This window comes from Syngnathus acus, chromosome 9 (assembly GCF_901709675.1).
Source record: "Syngnathus acus chromosome 9, fSynAcu1.2, whole genome shotgun sequence".
Taxonomy (NCBI): domain Eukaryota; kingdom Metazoa; phylum Chordata; class Actinopteri; order Syngnathiformes; family Syngnathidae; genus Syngnathus; species Syngnathus acus.
The window spans coordinates 17648445-17671088 of NC_051094.1; the positions used below are offsets into that span (position 1 = coordinate 17648445).

Here is a 22644-nt window from a genome sequence, read left to right on the forward strand (position 1 = left end):
AAACTCTGGCATCGGTGACACAGGGACCGAACCGCCCTTATCAGTTGGCTCGGCACCCCGTACTCCCGAAGCACCCTCCACACAACCTCCCGAGGGACACGGTCAAATGCCTTCTCCAAGTCCACAAAACACATGTGGACTGGTTGGGCGAACTCCCATGCCCCCTCAAGGATCCTGTCGAGGGTGTAGAGCTGGTCCACTGTTCCACGGCCAGGACGAAAGCCACACTGCTCCTCCTGAAGCCGAGGTTCGACCTCCCGACAGACCCTCCTCTCCAGCACCCCTGAAAAGACCTTGTAATTTGGAACACACCCTCCGGTCCCTCTTTTTAAAGAGGGGAACCACCACCCCAGTTTGCCAATCCAGAGACACCATCCCCGATGTCCACGCAATGTTGTAGAGGCGTTTCAGCCATGACAGCCCCACAACATTCAGAGCCTGTAAAAACTTCGGGCAGATCTCATCCACCCCCGGGGCCTTGCCACCGAGGAGTTTTTTAACTACCTCAGTGACTTCGACCCCAGAGATTGGAGAGTCCGCCTCAGAGTCTCCAGGCCCTGTTTCCACAATGGAAGGCGTGCAGTTGGAATTGAGGAGGTCTTCGAAGATTCTCCCCACCGCCTCACGACGTCCCGAGTCGAGGTCAGCAGCACGCCATCTCCACTGTAATCAGTGTTGACGGTGCACTGCTTCCCCCTCCTGAGACACCGGATGGTGGACCAGAATTTCATTGAAGCCATCCGGAAGTCATTCTCCATGGCCTCGCCAAACTCCTCCCACCCCCGGGTTTTTGCCTCAGCAACCGCCGAAGCCGCGTTCTGCTTGGCCATCCGGTATCTGTCAGCTGCCTCTGGAGTCCCGCAGGCCAAAACGGCCCGATAGGACTCCTCCTTCAGCTTGACGGCATCCCTTACTGCCGGTGTCCACCAGCGGGTTCGGGGATTGCCGCCACGACAGGCACCAACGACCTTACGGCCACAGCTCCGGTCGGCTGCCTCAACAATGGAGGCGCGGAACATGGTCCACTCGGACTCAATGTCCCCCGCCTCCCCCGGGACGTGGGGAAAGCTCTTCCGGAGGTGGGAGTTGAAGCTCTTCCTGACAGAGGATTCTGCCAGACGTTCCCAGCAGACCCTCACAGAGCATTTGGGTCTGCCAGGTCGGACCGGCATATTCCCCCGCCATCGGAGGCAACCCACCACCAGGTGGTGATCAGTTGACAGCTCCGCCCCTCTCTTCACCCGAGTGTCCAAAACATGCGGCCGCAAATCCAATGACACGACTACAAAGTCGATCATCGAACTGCGGCCTAGGGTGCCAATTGCACACATGGACACCCTTATGCTTGAACGTGGTGTTCATTATAGAAAATCCGTGTCGAGCACAGAAGTCCAATAATAGAACACCGCTCGGGTTCAGATCGGGGGGGGGCGTTCCTCCCAATCACGCCCTTCCAGGTCTCACTGTCATTGCCCACGTGAGCATTGAAGTCACCCAGTAGAACGATGGAGTCCCCAGAAGGAGCACTCTCCAGCACTTCATCCAGGGACTCCAAAAAGGGCGGGTACTCTGAGCTGCCGTTTGGTGCATAGACACAAACAACAGTCAGGACCCGTCCCTCCACCCGCAGGCGGAGGGAGGCTACCCTCTCGTTCACCGGGGTGTACCCCAATGTGCAGGCGCCCAGCCGGGGGGCAATAAGTATACCCATACCTGCTCGACGCCTCTCACCGTGGGCAACTCCAGAGTGGAAGAGAGTCCAGCACCTCTCAAGAGGGCTTGTACCAGAGCCCAAATTATGTGTGGAGGCAAGTCCGACTATGTTCAGTCAGAACCTTTCTGCCTCACACACCAGCTCGAGGTCCTTTCCAGCCAGAGAGGTGACATTCCATGTCCCAAGAGCCAGCTTCTGCAGCCGGGGATCAGACCGCCAAGGTCTCCGCCTTTGGCCGCCGCCCAGCTCACTTTGCACCCGACCCCTTTGGCCCCTCCTACAGGCGGTGAGCCCATGGGAAGGGGGACCCACGTTTTCTTTTCTGGCTGTGCCCGGCCGGGCCCCATGGGCGAAGGCCCGGCCACCAGGCGCTCGCCTTCGAGCCCCACCTCCAGGCCTGGCTCCAGAGGGGGGCCCCGGTGACCCGCGTCCGGGCGAGGGAAAACTAGGTCCATATATGTTACTCGTTATAAGGGGTCTTCTGAGCCGTGCTTTGTCTTGCCCCTCACCTAGGACCCCTTTGCCATGGGTGACCCTACCAGGGGCATAAAGCCCCAGACAACATGGCTCCTAGGATCATAGGGGCATGCAAACCCCTCCACTCACTAAAGGTGCCAGAACAGCAATTCCATTGTTGGGACAAACAGTTCTCAAGGTTCATTTGGCAGGGCCGGAGGCCAAAGATTAGATACCGGACTCTACAACTGACGAAAGCCATTGGAAGGGTAGGACTACCAAATTTAGACGATTATTATCTGGCTGCTCAAATGAGACCGTTAATATGTTGGTGCAAACCAGACTATTTTGTAAGGTGGAAGGAGATCGAGACCTCTATAACAGAAGGTTTTTCGGTTCAGGCAGCATTAGGGGACATGGGTCTGGCCAATAATTTGAGGAATTATGGTAACCCATGAGTCTCTTTTTCAATGGAACTTTGGAGTGAATGGGTGCTAGGGCACCGCCTGAATCAGGGCGCTAAGGTACTGAGATGATGCATATGCGATCCTGATTTTGTCCTTGCTATATTTGATGCAAGGGTGATCATCTCAGGGCCCAACAGCATACTGCACCTTTATTGACAAGAGAGTCATGAATAGTTTCCGAAACCTTTAGATACATTTTAAATTGAGCAGCCGAAAATTCTATGATTTCTACATTTCCGAATTCGACACTACATCAATCAACTGATGAAGGAAGCGACAAATATGAGATGGGAAAATACAATACAGTAATCCCTCGTTTATCGAGGATAATTGGTTCCAAAAATCACCCGCGATGAGTGAAATCCGCGAAGTAGGGTCACCCGCTCATCTGTACATTTTTTGTGTGTCAATAAATGTATATGAAACCATTTACCGTAATTTTCGGACTATAAGTCGCTCCGGAGTACAAGTCGCATCAGCCATAAAATGCCCAAAAAAGTGAAAAAAAACATATATAAATCGCTCCGGAGTATAAATCGCATTTTGGGGGGCAATTTATTCGACAAAATCCAACACCAAGAACAGTCATGAACGAGCAACAACAGGCTAAACGATAGGTATGCTAACGTGACATAAACACAAACAAAGAGCTGAGAACGGCCCTGACGTAACATTCAGTTATTAAAAAAAACCGATTACATAAATAACACGTTTATAAAACCATCTGTGTCACTCCAATTCATTAAATCCATCGATCGTCCTTTGTCAACAATGCGTGCGCGCAGCTGACGGCGCTTGCACTTCAAAATATTCCACAGGCCCATATAACGATATATAAATTAGATATCAAATAACTATTATATAAGCAATAGTATTATCAAACCATCTGTGCACTCTAAATCATTAAATCCATCGATCAAATTCCTCGTCCTTTGTCAACAACGCCGCGCGTGAGCCCTGACGTCAGCCTCGTCGTTATTCCACAGATCTAGTATATAACTATATTGTAGCATTAACAAAGTAACAGGGAAAAACGTGGGTTTGGTAAACGGCTCTTTATTTAATAGAACAAACTTCCAGGCGTGTGGCGGCATGGACTTCCAGCCACGAAGGTGGAAGAGAGATCCATAGAATAGGACCGGGCGTGCGTAAAAGCCATGACCGAGCCCCATCCACCGTCCCCGGACAGCCACCCGGCCGAGCGCCGGCCCTCGACTTCCATCCACGGAGGTGAAAGAGAGCTCCGGAGAGTAGGACCGGGCGTGCGTAAAAGCCATGTCCGAGCCCCATCCACCGTCCCTGGACAGCCACCCGGCCGAGCGCCGGCCCCCGACTTCAATCCACGAAGGTGAAAGAGAGCTCCTTAGAGTAGGACCGGGCGTGGGTAAAAGCCATAATAGTTTTTCAACCCTTCTGTGTCACTCCAAATCCTTAAATCCTTCAAACTCTTCGTCCGCCGTGTCACTTAGAAACAAAGCCGCTAATGATGCCGGTAGTACGTGGGGCATCTTCGTCATCCCGTGATCAATCTTTGTCCTTTATGTAAACAACCGCCGCGCCACTCCGCGTCGCGCTGCTGACGTCACTCGAAATTCAAAAACAGTAATCCCTTGCTACATCGCGGTTCGTTTATCGCGGTTTCACTTTTATTTTATTTTTATTTTTTTTCCGAAAATCTTTGAAAAAAAACATAAGTCGCTCCTTATTATATAGGTCGCCCCCCCACCCAAACTATGAAAAAACCGCGACTTATAGTCCGAAAATTACGGTAAGTGCATATTTTATTATGAGAACATTAAATAATTGTTTCAAACATGTAAATAATACATTAATAGTATAAATAACATACAGAAAATTTTGTATGAATATTGAAAATATAAATACCGTATTTTTCGGACTAAAAGTCGCTCCGGAGTACAAGTCGCATCAGCCATAAAATGGACAATAAAGAGGAAAAAAACATATATAAGTCGCACCGGAGTTTAAGTCGCATTTTGGGGGAAATTTATTTGACAAAATCCAACACCAAGAACAGACATGAACCAGCAACAACAGGCTAAACGATACGGTATGCTAACGTGACATAAACACAAACGAGGAGCTGATGTAACATGAACAGTTATTCAAATAACTATAAAATAAATAACACGTTTATCAAACCATCTGTGTCACTCCAAATCATTAAATCCATCGATCGAATTCGTCGTCCTTTCTGTAAACAACGCCGCGTGTCGGACTCGTCGTCAGTTGCAGTTCAAATTATTCCAAAGGCCCATATAACAATATATAAAGTATATATCAAATAACAATAATATAAACAACAATTTTATCGAACCATCCGTGTCACTCCAAATCATTAAATCCATTGGAATCTTCGTCTGCTGTCACTTGAAAGAAAAAAAAAAAAAAAACACAGCTGTTGACTCCGGAACGAGGTGCGCCGCTGACATAAGACTAGATATATCAAATAAATGTAATATAAACAACAATTTTATCAAACCATCCGTGTCACTCCAAATCATTAAATCCATCGGAATATTCATCCTCTGTGTCAATAAAAAAAACAAAAAAAACCAGCTGTTAACTCCGGACCTACGTGCGCCGCTGACGTCAGCCTCGTCATCAGTTGCGGCTCCAATTATTCCACAGATCTACGTATATTACTATATTGTAGCATTACCAAATTACCTGGCAAGACGTGGGTTTGGTAACCGGCTCTTTATTTCACAAAAAAAGAGCAACGTACATATGTGTGTGTGCTCCAAGCAAGCGCCCTGGCTCGCTCTTCCCGTCACCCCCCTGCTGCCTTCACGGCCTCACTAGACAATCGGAAACTACTGAAGTCTAACAACATACACGTTGCTACTTTAAATAAACTATATTCAAGATTCAAGAATTTTTATTCGCCATGTTTGAGCATGCCAAACAAGGAATTTGACTTCGGTACATCACAGCCTCTGTTCAACATTTAGGTGACTAACAACACTCAGGACATGTGCGAAAATTGACAAATATTCTCAAACATCCCCTGATCTGAAACTCCCAGGAGGGCAAGGAAAAACTCAAAACTCCAACTAGGGGAAATGAGAAACCTTGAGAAGAGACCACAGATGGGAGGATCCCTCTTCTAGGATGACCAGGCTGCAATGGATGTAGAGTGGACACATAGTACACATAATACAGACAATTCAAAAAAGGCGTGGAGAGCAGGATGTTATTGCACAGCAATGACTCTGAGACTCTAGTGGTGTGAGTTCATCAGTGCGACAGCCTGGGGGAAGAAGCTGTCTCTGTGTCTGCTGGTTTTGGCGTACAGGACTCTATAACGCCGTCCGTAGGGGAATAGTTTGAACAGACTGCAACCTGGGTGAGAAGGGTCTGTAGAGATGTTACTTGCACGTTTCCTGGTCCTGGACAGGTACAAGTCCTGGATAGATGGGAGGTTGATTCCAATTATCTTTTCTGCTGTCCTGATTGTCCGTTGCAGTCTGTGCTTGTCTTGTTTGGAGGCCGATCATATATGTCAAATAACTATAACATAAATAACAAGTTTATCGAACCACCGTGTCACTCCAAATCATTAAATCTCCTGACTCCGGAAGTCGGTGAATGGAACTCATTGTCAATGAGCCTCCAATTATTCCACAGCCATAGTGCGCCCTCATTCGGTTTAAAGTGAAAATAACATGTGAAGAGATCAACTATACTAGTAAGTAAGCAATGTGTTAATGATCAAGTAAAAATGTGTGAATAATTTCACATATAAGTTGCTCCTGAGTATAAGTCGCCCCCCCACCCAAACTATGAAAAAAAACGCGACTTATAGTCCGAAAAATATTATACGTGTGTGCGTGTAACATGTTAACAAGAAGTACTGGGCAGGCTAACGAGTTAGCGGAAAGATGCTAATTCATGATCGTGCTAACACGCAAAAACGGACCTCTAAAGGAATGTAAACCGACATTTGGAGCAATACTACATTGTCCTAAAGGTTAGACATATGTGATCGTTCATTTCTCTTGTTAGGAGACTGTCAGGTCTCAGTACGATCAGACATTAAATCACACGCTGGAACGAAGAGGAGAAGACAACCAGAACAGGTTTACCTGCGAGGAGAACAATAGAGAAAGGAACCTCCGTTACAATCTCCATCAATTCTGAGTCCTTACTCCACGTGCCCCTCTTTTTAATGTTTTGGTTGCCCTGGTTACAGAGGCGTTGCTACACTAAAGGGAGGGGAGATTGCGGCTGTAGCAACGCTGATTAGCTAAGGAATGTAGTGTGGGTTGAATTAGCACTTCATTGTCGGCCCGTGACCCCCGCAGAGTTTGTCCTCTTTCCTCAACCAGCTGTCTTCCCCCATGGTTGGCTGACTCGTCCTCGACTGTGATCAGATAACTTGAATCACGTTGATTGCCGCTTTCCTGTGGAACAATGCAACTAAACCTTTGCTAACTTTATCTACTTGGTAAATTAACACAATAATAATAAGTAACTTGTCCTAAACACTTCAACAAACATTGAATAAATATGGGATAACTTGTATGCAACTACTTCAAACTGTATATAACACTTAACAAAGAAAAACAGTTCTGACCAACAACAATCTATGAACCAAACCTACAGTTAACTAAAAGGAATGAAGTTTCTTTGAACCAAATAAGAACATTTCTCCTATGCAAATAAGCTCTGCTCATTGTTAGTGAAGGCCTCTTACAGGAACAAAAACACACAGACAATATAAGGACAGGAAGGATACATATGGCTGACAGGGATCAAAAGACATCCCTGTCACTAAAGAGGAAGAACCTAGATAAAAGGAAAGTCATAAACTCGTAAAGACAAGGCCTCCAGGTCTGGCAGGCCAAGGCTTCACTTGAATTATTCCAACAGAGACCCACTTACATCGTCAATGACTGCTGTACCACTGTAACATGTATGTACACGAACGTGAAACAGGAAGTCGTATCGCCTGAAAACGGCCTTCAAAATAAAGCACCCCACCTCAAATCAAAGCACGACTGAATAACATAACATGGAGAATTCTTAACACATTGTAAATATGTTTTTAGAACAGCTTTTATTATTGTAACATTTTTTTATAACAAGGTACAAGTGTACATACTGTAAATATGTTTTTAGAACTCTTTTATTATTATTATAAAAACATTTCTATAACAAGGTAAATATGTTTTTAGAACTCTTGTTATAATAACAATTTTTATAAAAAGGTACAGGTGTACACACTGCAATTGTGTGGGCACTCCCTGCCTTCTACTGGCGTATGGGCAACTTTCGTGCCATAATTCCCCAAATTAGAAGTTTTATTTTGAATTTGAATTTTTTTTAATTTGGAAAAAAATCCGCGATGTAGTGAAACCGCAATAAACGAACCACGATGTAGCGAGGGATTACTGTATTGGGATTTTTGTGGATGCTTATCAAGGGTAGTACCGTAATTTTCGGACTATAAGTCGCGGTTTTTTTCATAGTTTGGGTGGGGGGGCGACTTATACTCAGGAGCGACTTATATATGTTTTTTTTCACAAATTTTTACTTGATCATTAACACATCACAAGTATAGTTGACCACTTCACATGTTATTTTTAGTATAGTTGATCACTTCACATGCTTTGATATCTTTATCTTGAACATATTCAAAACATGAAAAATAGAGAGAGAAAATCAAATAAAGTAATTAACACTTTAAAGCGCCATATCCTCTGGACATGTCCTCTGTCACCAGGATGACATAAAGGACGAGAAATTTGATCGATGGATTTAATGATTTTGAGTGACACAAATTGTTTGATAATATTGTTGTTTATGTGATAGTTATTTAAAATATAGTTTATATATCGTTGTATGGGCCTGTGGAATCATTTGAACTGCAGCGCGGCACACGGCACTGTTGACAAAGGACGATCGATGGATTTAATGAATTGGAGTGACACAGATGGTTTTATAAACGTGTTATTTATGTAATAGTTTTTTTAAATAACTGAATGGTACGTCAGGCCCGTTCTCAGCTCCTCGTTTGTGTTTGTCACGTTAGCATACCGTATCGTTTAACCCAGTGGTTCCCAAAGTGGGCGGTACCGCCCCCCTGGGGGCGGTGGAAAGATCTGGGGGGGGCGGTGAGGAAGAAAGGGGCGGTAGGGGGGCGGTAGGGGGGCGGCAGTCGATTTGTACACAACACGCCGCTCTGGCCCAGTCAGATCCGACAGCATAGACTACAAAAGCAAAAGCTCAGGTTTGTAATTTCAAGCTTGTAATGTTCAGAATTTTATCTTATAATAAAAACCGCATTCTGGCGGTCAACATCATCTTGAGTTCAAGTCAACATGAAATTGGGGACTCGCCAGAACGCGCCGTGTTGTGTTGAGCTGGTTAGGGCAGTGGTCCCCAACCACCGGGCCGCGGACCGGTACCGGTCCGTGGGTCACTTGGTACCGGGCCGCCAAGCCGCACAGAATTTTTTTTTTATCGACGATCAATTAATTCAGGTCAAGACACTCGTCCCGGTCACGTGACATGTTTCCCCAGTCGAGCCCGCAAAGCTAATATGTGGCGACAGGCTAACTAACCAGGCAGTGAAGCATTCAAAACTGCTTCAACACATGGAGACCAAGCATCCTGCAATAAATGACAAACCTTAAATCACTTCGGGTGTCATTGTCTCCGATTACGTCTAGATGGGACCGGCTCGTTTCTGAGAAACAAACTCAGTGCTCCCACTAATTCAACGTAATGGTAATGATATTATAAATGTATTATTTATTTATTTATATAAATGTATTATTTATTTATATAAATGCCGGTCCTTGGGGGGGGGGCGCTGGGAATTCACTGGGGAGGCAAAGGGGGCGCCAGCCTGCAAAAGTTTGGGAACCACTGGTTTAACCTGTTGTTGCTCGTTCATGTCTGTTCTTGGTGTTGGATTTTGTCGAATAAATTGCCCCCCAAGATGCGACTTATACTCCGGAGCGACTTATATGGTTTTTTTTTCACATTTTTGGGCATTTTATGGCTGGTGCGACTTATACTCCGGAGCGACTTATAGTCCGAAAATTACGGTAACCAAGAAAACAATTTAAAGGATTTATAATTGTCTACAGCAGTGGTCCCCAACCACCGGGCGGTCCGTGGGTCACTTGGTACCGGGCCGCCAAGCCGCACGGGAAAAAAAAAAAAACGTTTTTTTATCGACGATCAATTAATTCAGGTCAAGACGCTCGTCCCGGTCACGTGACATGTTTCCCCAGTCGAGCCCGCGAAGCTAGCAAAAATGAGTAAGAATTTATTTTGAAAAATATAAAAAAAAATTGCGATTCTCTCCCAATTACATCCGTCGGTTCAGATCAAGACGCTCGTCTCGGTCACGTGACATGTCACCTCAGTCGAGCCCGCGAAGCAAGCAAAAATGAGCAAGACAGAGATGTTTGGAAAGCTTCTTCGGAAAGGGAAAAAAGCCCAATGAGGAGACGGAAGAAGAAGAGGCTACGACTTCTAAGAAAAGGAAAGCTGCATTTAAAAGAACCTTTCTGGAGTCCTACTTAAAATATGGATTTATCGCCACAGGTGACTTTGACGCGCCAAGCCCACTCTGCATAATATGTGGCGACAGGCTAGCTAACGAGGCAATGAAGCCTTCAAAACTGCTTCGGCACATGGATACCAAGCATCCTGCATATAAAGACAAACCTTAACCACTTCGAGTGTCATTGTCTCCGATTACGCCTAGATGGGACCGGCTCATTTCTGAGAAACAAGCTCAGTGCTCCCACTAATTCAACGTAATGGTGAGTTTATACTTGTTTTTATGCCAGTCATATCATTTTATTTCATCATGCTTATATATTTATTATAAATGTATTATTAATTTATCTAAATATATTATTTATTTATATAAACAGAGTATATCAAACAAAGATAGGACCGAGAAGTAAACGTGTCTTTTTCTGGAGAAGGTTGGCAAAAGTTGTCCCTGATGCAATGGAAGACTTCTCACTCGGATGTATGGCGAGAGTTTTGTTGGAAAACCCTGGTGAGATTTTTGCTCACACCTTCACAGAAGAGACATTGGACTACCTCAGTGGCTTGTTGGAGTCAATGTAGACACCAAGAGGAGAATCACTTGTGTTCTGGTCCGTTCTGGGTGGAGGTTCATAAGATATTACAAAAGGTGATCCACAGGGATATTCCTTTCAAATTAGAATTTGTGTGTTTTGGTGCTTTTGAATTGGAAAATGCATCTTCACAGGATAAATACCGTAATTTTCGGACTATAAGTCGCACCGGAGAATAAGTCGCACCAGCCATAAAATGCCCAAAAAAGTGAAAAAAAACATATATATGTATATAAGTCGCTCCTGAGTATAAGTCGCCCCCCCACCCAAACTATGAAAAAAAACGCGACTTATAGTCCGAAAATTACGGTATGTATTCTTGATATTGAGTGCTGCAGCCAGGAAAGCCATAACAAGGAAATGGCTGAAAATTGACAGCCGACTGTAAATGAATGGATAAACATTGTCTATGGGATATTTAAAATGGAAAGAGTAACATTTGCGCTAAGACTTCAGAAGCATATGTTCTTCAAAAAATGGGAGAAGTGGCTGCAATATGTCAAGTATTAGACTGTCATTTATATAATTCTGGTTTTTGCACTTAATTTTCATTTTGAGGACTATTTGTACACCCCAAAGGTTTATTGTTCTGAATGTTGAAAGTTTGAACTTCAGTGGTATGCAAGAAAATAAGATCCTTATCAACCTGAATTTGTTGATGTTGATGAATACAGTCAGTGATATTTGTGACATGTAAGAGCAGATGGGTTGCGTATGCACTGTTGGTTTGGATCTGTAAAAATTGAATAAAAAGAGAATTTTAAAAAACTGTACTGTAAGAGAGAGACATTCACTATTAGTCACTAAGCTATGTATGTTGGTCAACTCAGAGGTACGAACAAAAGCTGAAAAGAACAAATGATTGAAATATTGACTTACCTTCTTGGCCACGTTCGAGAAAAAATGGCTCTGTTGTTTTGCTGTCATGCATCCATCTTGTAACGCAAAATTATCAGGTTGTATCATTCAGAAGTCTGGAAGTAAAAACAGTCCGTCTCAAGTTTTAAACACGCAGAAATTGACTAAATTCTCCTGTCAGGTCTAAAATAGTCACTAATTAGGTGGACTGAGGAAAAAAAAAAGGTACAAGATGGTGCACATGAAGACATCACAAAAAATACAGTTGAGTAAATACAACAAATCTGGCAATGTGATGCACATTGAATCTGTTCTGTTATAGACTAAAAAAAGAATGTTATTAATAGCTATTCTTTATTGTAAGTTGATCTTTCTTTTTTATTCATATTTTGTTTTTCTTTATTGTTAATAACATGGGGGGAGCGCGAAATGTTTTCTTCTCCCTAGGGGGGCATCACAGAAAATTATTGAGAAGCACTGCCTTAAGTGAATCGTTATGCCCCTAAAATCAGCTGATACTGGGTGACACCTGGACCTTCTCCATCTATTCATCTTGTAGTTCTACTGATCATCCTTTCATTCACACAATTACTCTGTTTGCTGTGCCTGACCCTCATTCTCCTCTATACTACACCCTTCCACATTTCTAGATTTTTTTTTCCACCTAGTCCCATTTCTCCCACCCACTCACAATTCCTGTTCTTTCTGGTTCATCTTCCCCATTCATTAGCTCAAACTCTCTTCCATCTAGCTTTTGTCACATTTTAGTATAATTTTGTCTTGTCTTTAATTGTCCTAGATTCCTTCAAATTCTTCAAATTCAATTTTTAAAACAATCACCCTGTCTGACTTTTTTACTTTTTTCAGAATCACTCCTATGCCATTCCTCCGCTTAATTCAAAATATGATAACAGTTTAAAGCCTCTTCAATGCTTCTAGTCTTGGTGCCATTCCATTTGGTCTCCTTCATTCTCACAAACTACTTAAGCCCTTGTCATGCTTCTCCTCTGGTTTAGGTCAATCCTCTCTCTACTTTTGCCTGTCATGGTGCCCTGATTTTCATTTCTAATTCTCAGTTCAACACTCCTAAACCTCCTTTTCTTCTGTCTCCTAAACAGTTCTACCCCTTGTTAGGGTTTACAGATTATCTTCATCGTATGATTATGTTGGAATGTAACCTGTAATAATTTACCTAGCTTGTCCTGTCTTAACAAAAGTAGTAGACCAAAGTGCTAAGATCTTTTGAACTGATTGACTAGCTGCAGAGGAAGCAATCAAAGTTGCTTTGTTTACACAACGTCGTAAAAGACCCCCTGCTATGCTTTGATCAGCAGGCCAGGGGCTTCAACCCCAACCTCCACTCTCACCCCCACTCTCATCCCCACTCTGTTTCTCTCAATAAAAATCCTCCTGCAAGAGGCCAGGGTCAGATGTCATTCGATCATCGCTGTATGCACAGCGACGAATGGACTCTCCACCTGCAGGTGTCTAAAAGGACTTACTTGTCTCCTGTGTGGTTCTTGCAAAATAAGTTAGAGTGAGCACCACCCTAACACCCCTCTTTCTTCATCATCAATCAACAGTAGCCCGATTTCTACCTGCACCCTGGGGCTCAACAGCACTGTTGATGGTTATTATCACGTGAGCTGCTGGATCAATTTGATATTGAAGTCAAGTTTGTAATTTGCTTATTTGGTTTTATGTCGGATGCACTTACTGACACAACCCTCACCATTTCCCCAAACTGGCTTGTGATTCCTCAAGACTGGTATCCATAATATTTCCTATTGCTGTGAGAAAAAATGTATTTTTTAAGTGAATTCTTAAAGTACAGTTTGCTACATGTATCCGTGTTGCAGGCATGCACAGAAATAAATCTCTGCTATGAGAGCAACAACATCACAGACATGTTTCCAGCAATGACCTTCACTGAGGAAGAACGCCTGCGGTACTGCTCCAAACGCTGGGGTGTGATCCCGCGACCAGACTGGCTCAAAATCCAGTTCTGGGGTGATGGTGAGTACTGTACTGAAAGAATATACAATATTGTTATTTAGCAATCAGAAACATAATGCCATTGCTGCCCATCAGTTTTACATTTAAGTCAAGTCAAGTTTATTTGTATAGCCCTAAATCACAAGCAGTCTCAAAGGGCTTCACATAGACAAACAATTATTCTCAAAGCATCTCCTGATCTTAAGCTCCCAAAAGGGCAAGGAAAAACTCAAAAAACAACAACCAGGGGAAAAATGAGAAACCTTGAGAAGGGACCACAGATGGAAGGATCACCCTTTCAGGATCACCAGGCTGCAATGGATGCAGAGAGGGCACATAAATGAATATAAATAATATGAAAATCAATGAAAAAGTGGATGTCCAAGTAAAAGCGAAGAGCTGCCGGATGTGCCCTCGATTGTCCTGGCAGTGTCTTCGAGGAGGGTAATCCGCTGCAGTTCCCTCATCTTGAATTGGTCCACGAGAATCAAGATAGCCGCTGTCAGCTTGGGTGTCACGTAACCACCTCCCCAGGAGGGGTGGGGAGAGGGAGCAAAAACAAACTCCAACCGAATTGGCCACTACAGGTTAATTAAAGGCCATGTCATAGAAATGTGTCTTTAAATGTGTCTTAAATGTTTCTACTGAGGTAGCAGTTCTAATATCCATTGGTAGGGCATTCCAAAGCTCTGGAGCCCGAATAGAAAATGCTCTAGACCAGGGGAGGGCAAACTTTTTGACTCGCGGGCCGAACTGGGTTCTAAATTTGGACCGGAGGGCCGAACCAGGAGCAGAGTGTTTGTGTGAAGTAATATAAGCGACCTGTAAAGGTCATTGCATAAAAGATTTTGGCCTTTAGTAGGTAGTAAAGCATGGATATTCCAAACAAGTTTTTTGAAAACAAATGCATTTATTAACAGCATTAAAAAAAAAAAGAAAATTCACTAAAAAACTGCTATCAGTGATTCTCATAAAATACGACACTGTTATTATGAATAACAGTCTCCATCACTTCAGTGCCTGCAGGTCAGATTAATGAAAGATGTTTATCTTATGAGATCACATCAAACGGCAAACATTCTGACCAAATATATCATCTTAAAGAATCGGTGAAAGCATACATCCAAATAAAGTAATCAAAACGGCAACACGGTGAGGGGTATCTGAAAATCAGAGCAGAGTTTTAACTCACAAACACCTGGTAACAGAGGTGAGGAAACGGGAAACACTTCCTTAAAGTAAGCCTTAAGAACTTTACAGGTTAAGATTAGTCGCAAACAGGTGGTGCATCAATGTCCTTGAGCATCCTGCATTGTTTGAAAATGAGAATGGTCGCTAGTTTCAATCCCTGCTATGTGTACAAATCATATTCAAAATGCATTTTTTTACAACAAACTTGAGAGCCTCCCCTTCATTTTCAGTGGAACAGTGTTGTTGGTCTCCCTTTTTTGCTAGTGCGTCATAGTCTGGAGTAAAATTTGTTGTGGCAATTCTTAGGAGAGATCCGAGGTGTTGGTCCGTTTACCTCGATCTGTGACGGGTTGATGTTGATGTGGCTGAACGTCACGTCGCGTACGTCGAGCCAAATTGGCCACTCTTTTTTAAACACTCGGCACTGTGTCCACCTTGCTTTTCCTTGGACGACTCATTTTAATAGAAGGATTCCAGGGGAAGGTTTGTGGGTGGCTTTAGCGTAAAACTGTATCTGAAAGCTCAGCGCGCGAATTACAAGAATGCTGTCGTCACAGCCCGCGCTCTAAATTCGGGACTGATACAAATAGAGCGCGAGTGCGCCATGTCCGTACTACTGAGTACGTACACGCACTTGTGAGTGTGCACCGAGCTTTCTGACACGGCTTCCGGTAGTAAATGCGCAGGCGAGCGGTTCCCCATCTACTGGGGAAACGCAGTCATTGCAGGCAAAATGACCAAAAAAAATTTTTAATAATACAATTTGTTCAGGGTTGGCGGGCCGGATTAAACGGTCCCGTGGGCCGGATGTGGCCCGCGGGCCGTAGTTTGCCCACCGCTGCTCTAGGCCCTGCAGACATTTTCTTGGCCCTCGGTGTCACTAAAAGACTAGTGTTTTGCGAACGAAGGTTACGAGACGGAACATAAGGAACAACTAGGTCGACGAGATATGAAGGCGCTAAGCCATGCAATGATTTATAGGTTAATAGAAGAACCTTGAAGTCACATCTTAAATGGACCGGGAGCCAATGTACGTAAGTTGGCTAATATAGGGGTAATGTGATCAAATTTTCTTGTCAGTGAGAGCAGCCTTGCAGCAGCATTTTGTACTGTAGACTTTTGATGCTGGACTTAGGAAGACCAGAGAATAATGCGTTACAGTAGTCCAGGCGCGACGTGATAAACGCATGTATAATAGTTTCCGCATCACCGGTCAAGAGGATCGGACGAATCTTAGCAATATTACGAAGGTGAAAAAACACAATTCTGGTTATATTCTTAATGTGCTTTTGAAAGGAGAGCGTTTGGTCAAATATTACCCCGAGATTAGTTACAGTATCGCTCTGAGTGATAGTACTGTTATCTATAGTTATAGTGGTTTCCTTAAATAAGTGTTGATAACGAGCTGGAACAGTTATTAACATCTCAGTCTTATCTGGGTTAAGACGAAGGAAGTTGAGAGACATCCTTTGCTTGATCTCCGTAAGGCACGCCTCAAGATTACAACAGTCCCGCGGATGTCATCGATAACGGCATATAAAATTGGGTGTCATCCGCGTAACATTGAAAACTAATACAGTGGAGCCTCGGTTTTCGACCACAATCCGTTCCAGAAGGCTGTTCGAGAAGTGAATTGTTCGAATTCCGAATCATGTTTTCCCATTACAAATAATGGAAACAAATCTAATCTGTGCCAAAAAAAACAGAAACGCCTTTTTAAAGCATTTTTTCATTTGCGCATTTTTGTCCGATAGCGCAACTGCAGCGCACCGCCGAACGCGCATCCGTAGCGCGTCGCGGACCGTGCAACTGTACCGCACTGGTTGCATTATTGTGACAGAGCTGAAATTTAGAACATATTTTTAAAATCCTGATGTACTTTCCAAAATGTAAGTGGACCTCAGTGCGCAGGGAGCTTAATTTTGTCCGATCGCGCAACTGCAGCACACCGCCAAACGCGCAACTGTAGCGCGCCGCCGACCGCGCAACTGCACCGCGCTGGTCGCATTATTGTGACAGAGCGGTCGCTAAAATTTAGAAAATTATTTTAAAGTCCTAATGGACTTTCCAAAATTTAAGTGGACCTCAGTGCGCAGGGAGCTTAATTTGGTCCGATCGCGCAACCGCAGCGCGCCGGGCGCTCACTGTCGCATTGCTTTAGGAGCGTCTTTGTGTTTTAGGGTGGCTTTTCTGCTCCCACTTGCTTCCTTTGGAGGCATGATTAGAGTTGATGCAATCCTCAGAATAACGAGAATGTAATAACGAACGGAGTTAGTTGGCATGCGGGTCCTCTCGGCTCATCTCGCGAAGTTCGACAACCGAATTTCGTCCGACATCCGAAGCAAAAAAAATCGCGAATTTTTTGTTCGAATACCGATTTGTTCGAGAACCGGGACGTTCGAAAACCGAGGCTCCACTTTATTATATTCACGTATTATGTCTCCAAGTGGAATCATATAAATATTAAATAGAATCGGTCCGAGTATCGATCCCTATGGGACACCACACTTAACATTATAGAGCTCAGAGGACGTATTGCCATGGACCACTCGGTGCGTCCTGTCTGATAGATGGGAATAGAACCAGCCTAGTGCTGACCCTGAAATACCAACACAACTTTTAAGACGCTCTCATAAAATATCGAAGTCTACAGTGTTGAAGGCAGCACTAAGATCGAGTAGTAACAATACTGATGAAATGTTTAGCTGCATGTTTAGCCATTTTTACTCCCTGATTGATTGAAATATTTGTTGACAACCATGTATGAAAAACATACATCTACATAACTTGTTTTGATTTTTGAAATCTAGACCCAAATGACACTTTGAGCTATTATCCATGTTACAGTATTTTCTGCACTATTATATATATTATTATATTATATTATATATATTATATATTATATTATATATTATATATATATATATATGCACTTGATTATAAGGTGCACCTTCATTGAATTTTTTATTTTAGAAATGATTTCATATATAGGGTGCACCAGATTAAAAGGCGCATTGAATAGAAGCTACTGCATAAAACTGGGGTTGACTAGGGTTGCGTTCTGCATCTACTCGATGGAGCTGTGCTAAAGGGAATGTCAACCCAGTCAATGAGGTAAAAAAAAGTCCAACTCTCATTCTGTATCAAAGTGATGCGGTTTGGCTGCTTACTTGGTCCAGCAACCCCACACATTTTTGATGGTCATAAACCTTCTTTAGTTTAAAAGAAAAAAGCGAGTGCATGCGTTGATGAGTAATGCGTTGATTAGCTTGTTAGCTTTGGTGCCGAGCTTGTGTATGCGCAGCCAAACTTGCTGCGGTGAGGGGATGCGGTTCACAGTGATTGCCTCCCGACAGGCTTCTCACTGCAACACGGGCTCACACAAAGTTTAACGGCGACAAGGAGAGCTGGAATGACTGCAGAGAAGGACGACGAGGCAAGCTGACGAGCTGGTCAATCAAAGCAGAAGGGCATAGAAAGCTTTTTAAAGCTTTTTAAAAACTGTTTAAAGGTACAATAAGGTGTTTCAAAGTACAACAAAGTGTTTAAAAATAAAATTATAAAAGTCTTGTGCGGATGTCCTCGCGCTGGGCTGCAGGGGCATGTCAGCCGGTCAGCTCGGCAAGAGCAGCGTGGAACCGTGACACGTTTACACTTTAAAATTTTTAAATGTTTAAAAATAAAGTGAAATTATAAAATACAATTATAAAAGTCTTGTGCGGATGCCCTCACGCTGGGCCGCGGGGGCGTGTCAGCTGGCCAGCACAGCGAGAGCAGAGCAGAGCTGTGACACCTTTACACTTTAAAATGTTTAAAAGAGTGTTTAAAATACAATGACATATTTAAAAGTACAATAGAGCGTATGATAATAAAATTATAAAGGTCTTGTGCGGATGCCCTCACGCTGGGTCGCGGGGGCGCGTCAGCTGGCCAGCACGCAAGAGCAGAGAGGAGCCAGACACGTTTACACTTCATAAAAGGTTCATAAAAGTCTTTTGTGGATATTGTAACAATATCCATCCATCCATCCATTTTCTGTACCACTTTGTCCCCACGGGGGTCGCGGATGTGCTGGAACCTATCCCTGCTGTCATCGGGCAGTAGGCAGGGGGGCACCCTGAACCGGTTGCCAGGCAATCGCAGGGCACACAGACCCATCCGCGCTCATACCTAGGGCAATTTAGAATGCTCAATCGGACTATCAAGCATGTTTTGGGGATGTGGAGGAAACTAGAGTGCCCGGAGAAAACCCACGCGGGCTCGGGGAGAACATGCAAACTCCACACAGGGAGGGTCGGAGGTGGAATTGAACCCGCACCCTCCTAACTGTGCGGCGGACGTGCTAACCAGTGCGCCACCGAGCCGCCATTGTAATAATATATTTACTCTTATTTATTTTCTTATTTATTTAAATAAATGTTTCTGAAAGTTAGTTTGATTACTTTGTTTAAAAATACATAAAGTGTTTAAAAAACAAAGTATATAAAACTACAATAAGGGTTCATAAAAATCTTGTGCGGGTATTGGAACAATATATTTACTCTTATTTATTTCCTTTATTTTCTTATTTATTTAAATCAATAAGAATGTTTATGAAAATCATTTTGAGTTTAAAATGTTTACAAAAGTGTTTAAAAATATTATAAAGCATTTAAAAGTACAATACAGTGTTTCAAAATACAATAAAGGGTCATAAAAGTCTTTTGTGGATATTGTAACAATGTATTTTCTCGACATTGTGGATTTTCACCTATCGCGGGTGGTCTTGGAACCAATTATTTGCGATAAACGAGGGATTACAGGCAGAAATTAAAAACTTCTATGCCTGTGGTGAGGACTGAGAGGAAATGGACAGTGGAGTCAAAGCTGGACCTCCAGGTCTGCTTTGACCACAGATTGGGGTGTTTTTGAAGCTGCAGCTTCAGACCTGCATGAACTCACCGATACTGTGACATCATACATTAGCTTTTGTGAGGACTTGTGTGTGCAAACTAAGACCCTCTGCGCATACAACAACAACAAACCTTGGTTTACACCAAATCTCAGGGTGCTGCGCAAAGCCAAGGAGGAGGCCTACAGGAGTGGGGACCGGGACCTGTTCAGGCAGACCAGGAACACACTGAACCGAGAGATCAGGAAAGCCAAGAGGTGTTGGGGAGAGCCTGGGAACACACCTCGCTGCCAATCCTGATCCCTCAACAGTGTGGAAAGGCCTGCAGAGCATCACGGGCTTCAAGAACCCCCCCGTCCTGTGGCGAACCCAAGGCTTGTAAACCAGCTAAACAGGTTTTACTGCAGGTTTGAACGGTCCAGCCACACAACGGGGACCTCCTGCAGTACAATCAACATACACACCTCCACCCACAACCCCTCAGAAGCTCATCCAGCTCGCGGTGCCTGCCTCCAACTGTCAGTGGGTCACCAGCTTCCTGACCAACAGGAGACAGCATGTGAGGCTGGGGACCATCACATCAGACACCACCAACACTGGCGCCCCCCAGGGGTGCGTCCTCTCCCCACTGCTCTTCTCTCCCTACACCAATGATTGCTCCTCAGGTGACACTTCTGTGAAGCTCCTGAAGTATGCGGACATTACCACTCTCATCGGACTGATCCAGGACGGTGAAGAGACTGCGTACAGACAGGAGGTGGAGCGGCTGGTCCACTGGTGCAGCCAAAACCACCTGGAGCTGAACCCGCTCAAGACCGTCGAGATACCAGTGGACTTAAGGAGAGACCCTTCACTACTTCCACCTCTCACTATCCTCACTAATGCTATTCCCTCCACAGACACCTTCAAGTTCCTGGGATCCACAATCTCTCGGACCTGAAATGGACCAGCTACATAGACTCTGCCCGGAAGAAGGCCCAGCAGAGGCTGTACTTTCTGAGGCAGCTCAGGAAGTTCCAACTTGCCACAGAAGCTGCTGAAGACCTTCTATACTGCCATCATCCAGTCTATCTTCTGCACCTCCATTACTGTCTGGTTTGGATCGGCCACCAAACAAGACTAGCATAGACTGGAACGGACAATCAGGACTGCAGAAAATATCATTGGGACCAACCTCCCATCTATACAAGACTTTTACGTACCTGCAAGTAACATCTCTACAGACCCTTCTCACCCAGGTCACAGTCTGTTCGAACTACTCCCCTCCGGACGGCGTTACAGAGTGCTGTACGCCAAAACCAGCAGACACAGCTTCTTACCCCAGGCTGTCGCTCTGATAAACTCACGCCACTCATAGAGTCTCAGAGTCATTGCTGTGCAATAACATCCTGCTCTCGACGCTTTATCTTTGAATTGTCTATATTACGTGTACTATGTGTCCTCTCTGCATCCATTGCAGCCTGGTCATCCTGGAAGAGGGATCCTCCCATCTGTGGTCTCTTCTCAAGGATTCTCATTTCCCCGAGTAGGAGTTTTGAGTTTTTCCTTGCCCTCCTGGGAGTTTAGGATCAGGGGATGTATGAGAATAATTGTCAATTTTCACACTTGTCCTGAATGTTGTTAGTCACCTAAATGTTGAACAGAGGCTGAGATCTACCGGAGTCAAATTCCTTGTTTGGCATGCCCTAACATGGCCAATAAACTTCTTGAATCTTGAATTATTGTACTCCATGCATGCACACGGTGCCCTCAAGGGGTTAACACAGGCAAGAACTGCCGTTGTTTGTTTTGTTTTTTTAATTGACATTGTTATAGTACATGGGCTGTTTTCTGAAAGTGTTGTCAAGATTGATTTCTACACTTGAACTGCTTCACTACCATCATACCAAAACATTCAGTTAAAGACTGGGACAAATTACCAAAACTATCAACAGTTAGACTTAGACTCAACTTTATAAATCTCTTGCAGCTGCTCCCCCAGGAAATAAACCACTACTGCTGTCAGGCGATTAAAAAAGAAAAATCTAATTACAGGATTTGTAATTAATTAATCACATTTTATTCTCATATCTGATTTAAGTCCCCAAATGCAGATTTTTAATTCTAGGACATTACAAAATTGTAGTGCCTGACTAATCAGTTGAATACACAAAGATGAAAGGATTGGAAATCCACATTTTTATTGAAGTGTGCATGATAAATATAATTCAAAAGAAAAAAGGTCAAGCACATTAGCAAATGTGCATTATTCAAAAATGCAATACAAAAACACTTACCGTATTTTCCACACTATTAGGCGCACTTAAAAACTTAAAATTTACTCAAAAAACCACAGTGCGCCTTATAATGCAGAGCGCCTTCATCGGATTCATCAATTGATGAATTTGTTGATCCATACTGGTTGTACACAGCGTTCTGCCAAAATGTTTCAGTACGTTTTAGTACGACTAGTAAATTACAAGGTCGCATCGCTTCCCAGCATTACGGCAACCGTGGTCAGGGGGCGTCACTGAATAGCTGTTGTACCATTTAAAAATAGGCTGGTCCGTTAATGTTTTTGAGTACGTTTACGGATCAATATCCAACGGAATCATAAATAAGCAGCACTAATGTGTTAAATCAGGCTTTAGTCGGTTCCGATCACTTTTATATTGTTTACAGGGGGCTGCCACGACACTCTGCTGAGGCTCATGGGAGTCTGCGAGCTGAGACTCATGGGAGTTTGCGGGTGGCTAATGCTATAATGATAGCTGCTCTACGCACGAAGCTATTTCAGTTCAAAATAGGCTGCTCCGTTAATGTATCGAGTAAATTTACAGATCGATATGGAAGGGAAACATAAGTAAGCAGTACCAATGTGTTAGATCGAACTTTAGTCAGTTCCGATCATTTTATAGGAGGTAGTTTGAGAAACGCGATTGTTTACAGAGGGCTCATTGGTTA

General features: G+C 43.8%; 1 protein-coding gene across 2 annotated transcripts in view; it reads left to right on the forward strand.

The window, feature by feature from the left end:
• dpp7 (dipeptidyl-peptidase 7) overlaps positions 1 to 22644 on the forward strand; it is a 62247-nt gene that overhangs the window by 37522 nt on the left and 2081 nt on the right. For both annotated transcript variants that reach the window (XM_037259495.1, XM_037259496.1), the window contains one exon: positions 13484 to 13640. In XM_037259495.1, the coding sequence (XP_037115390.1) occupies positions 13484 to 13640 (157 nt within the window). The remainder of the gene's footprint in view (positions 1 to 13483; positions 13641 to 22644) is intronic.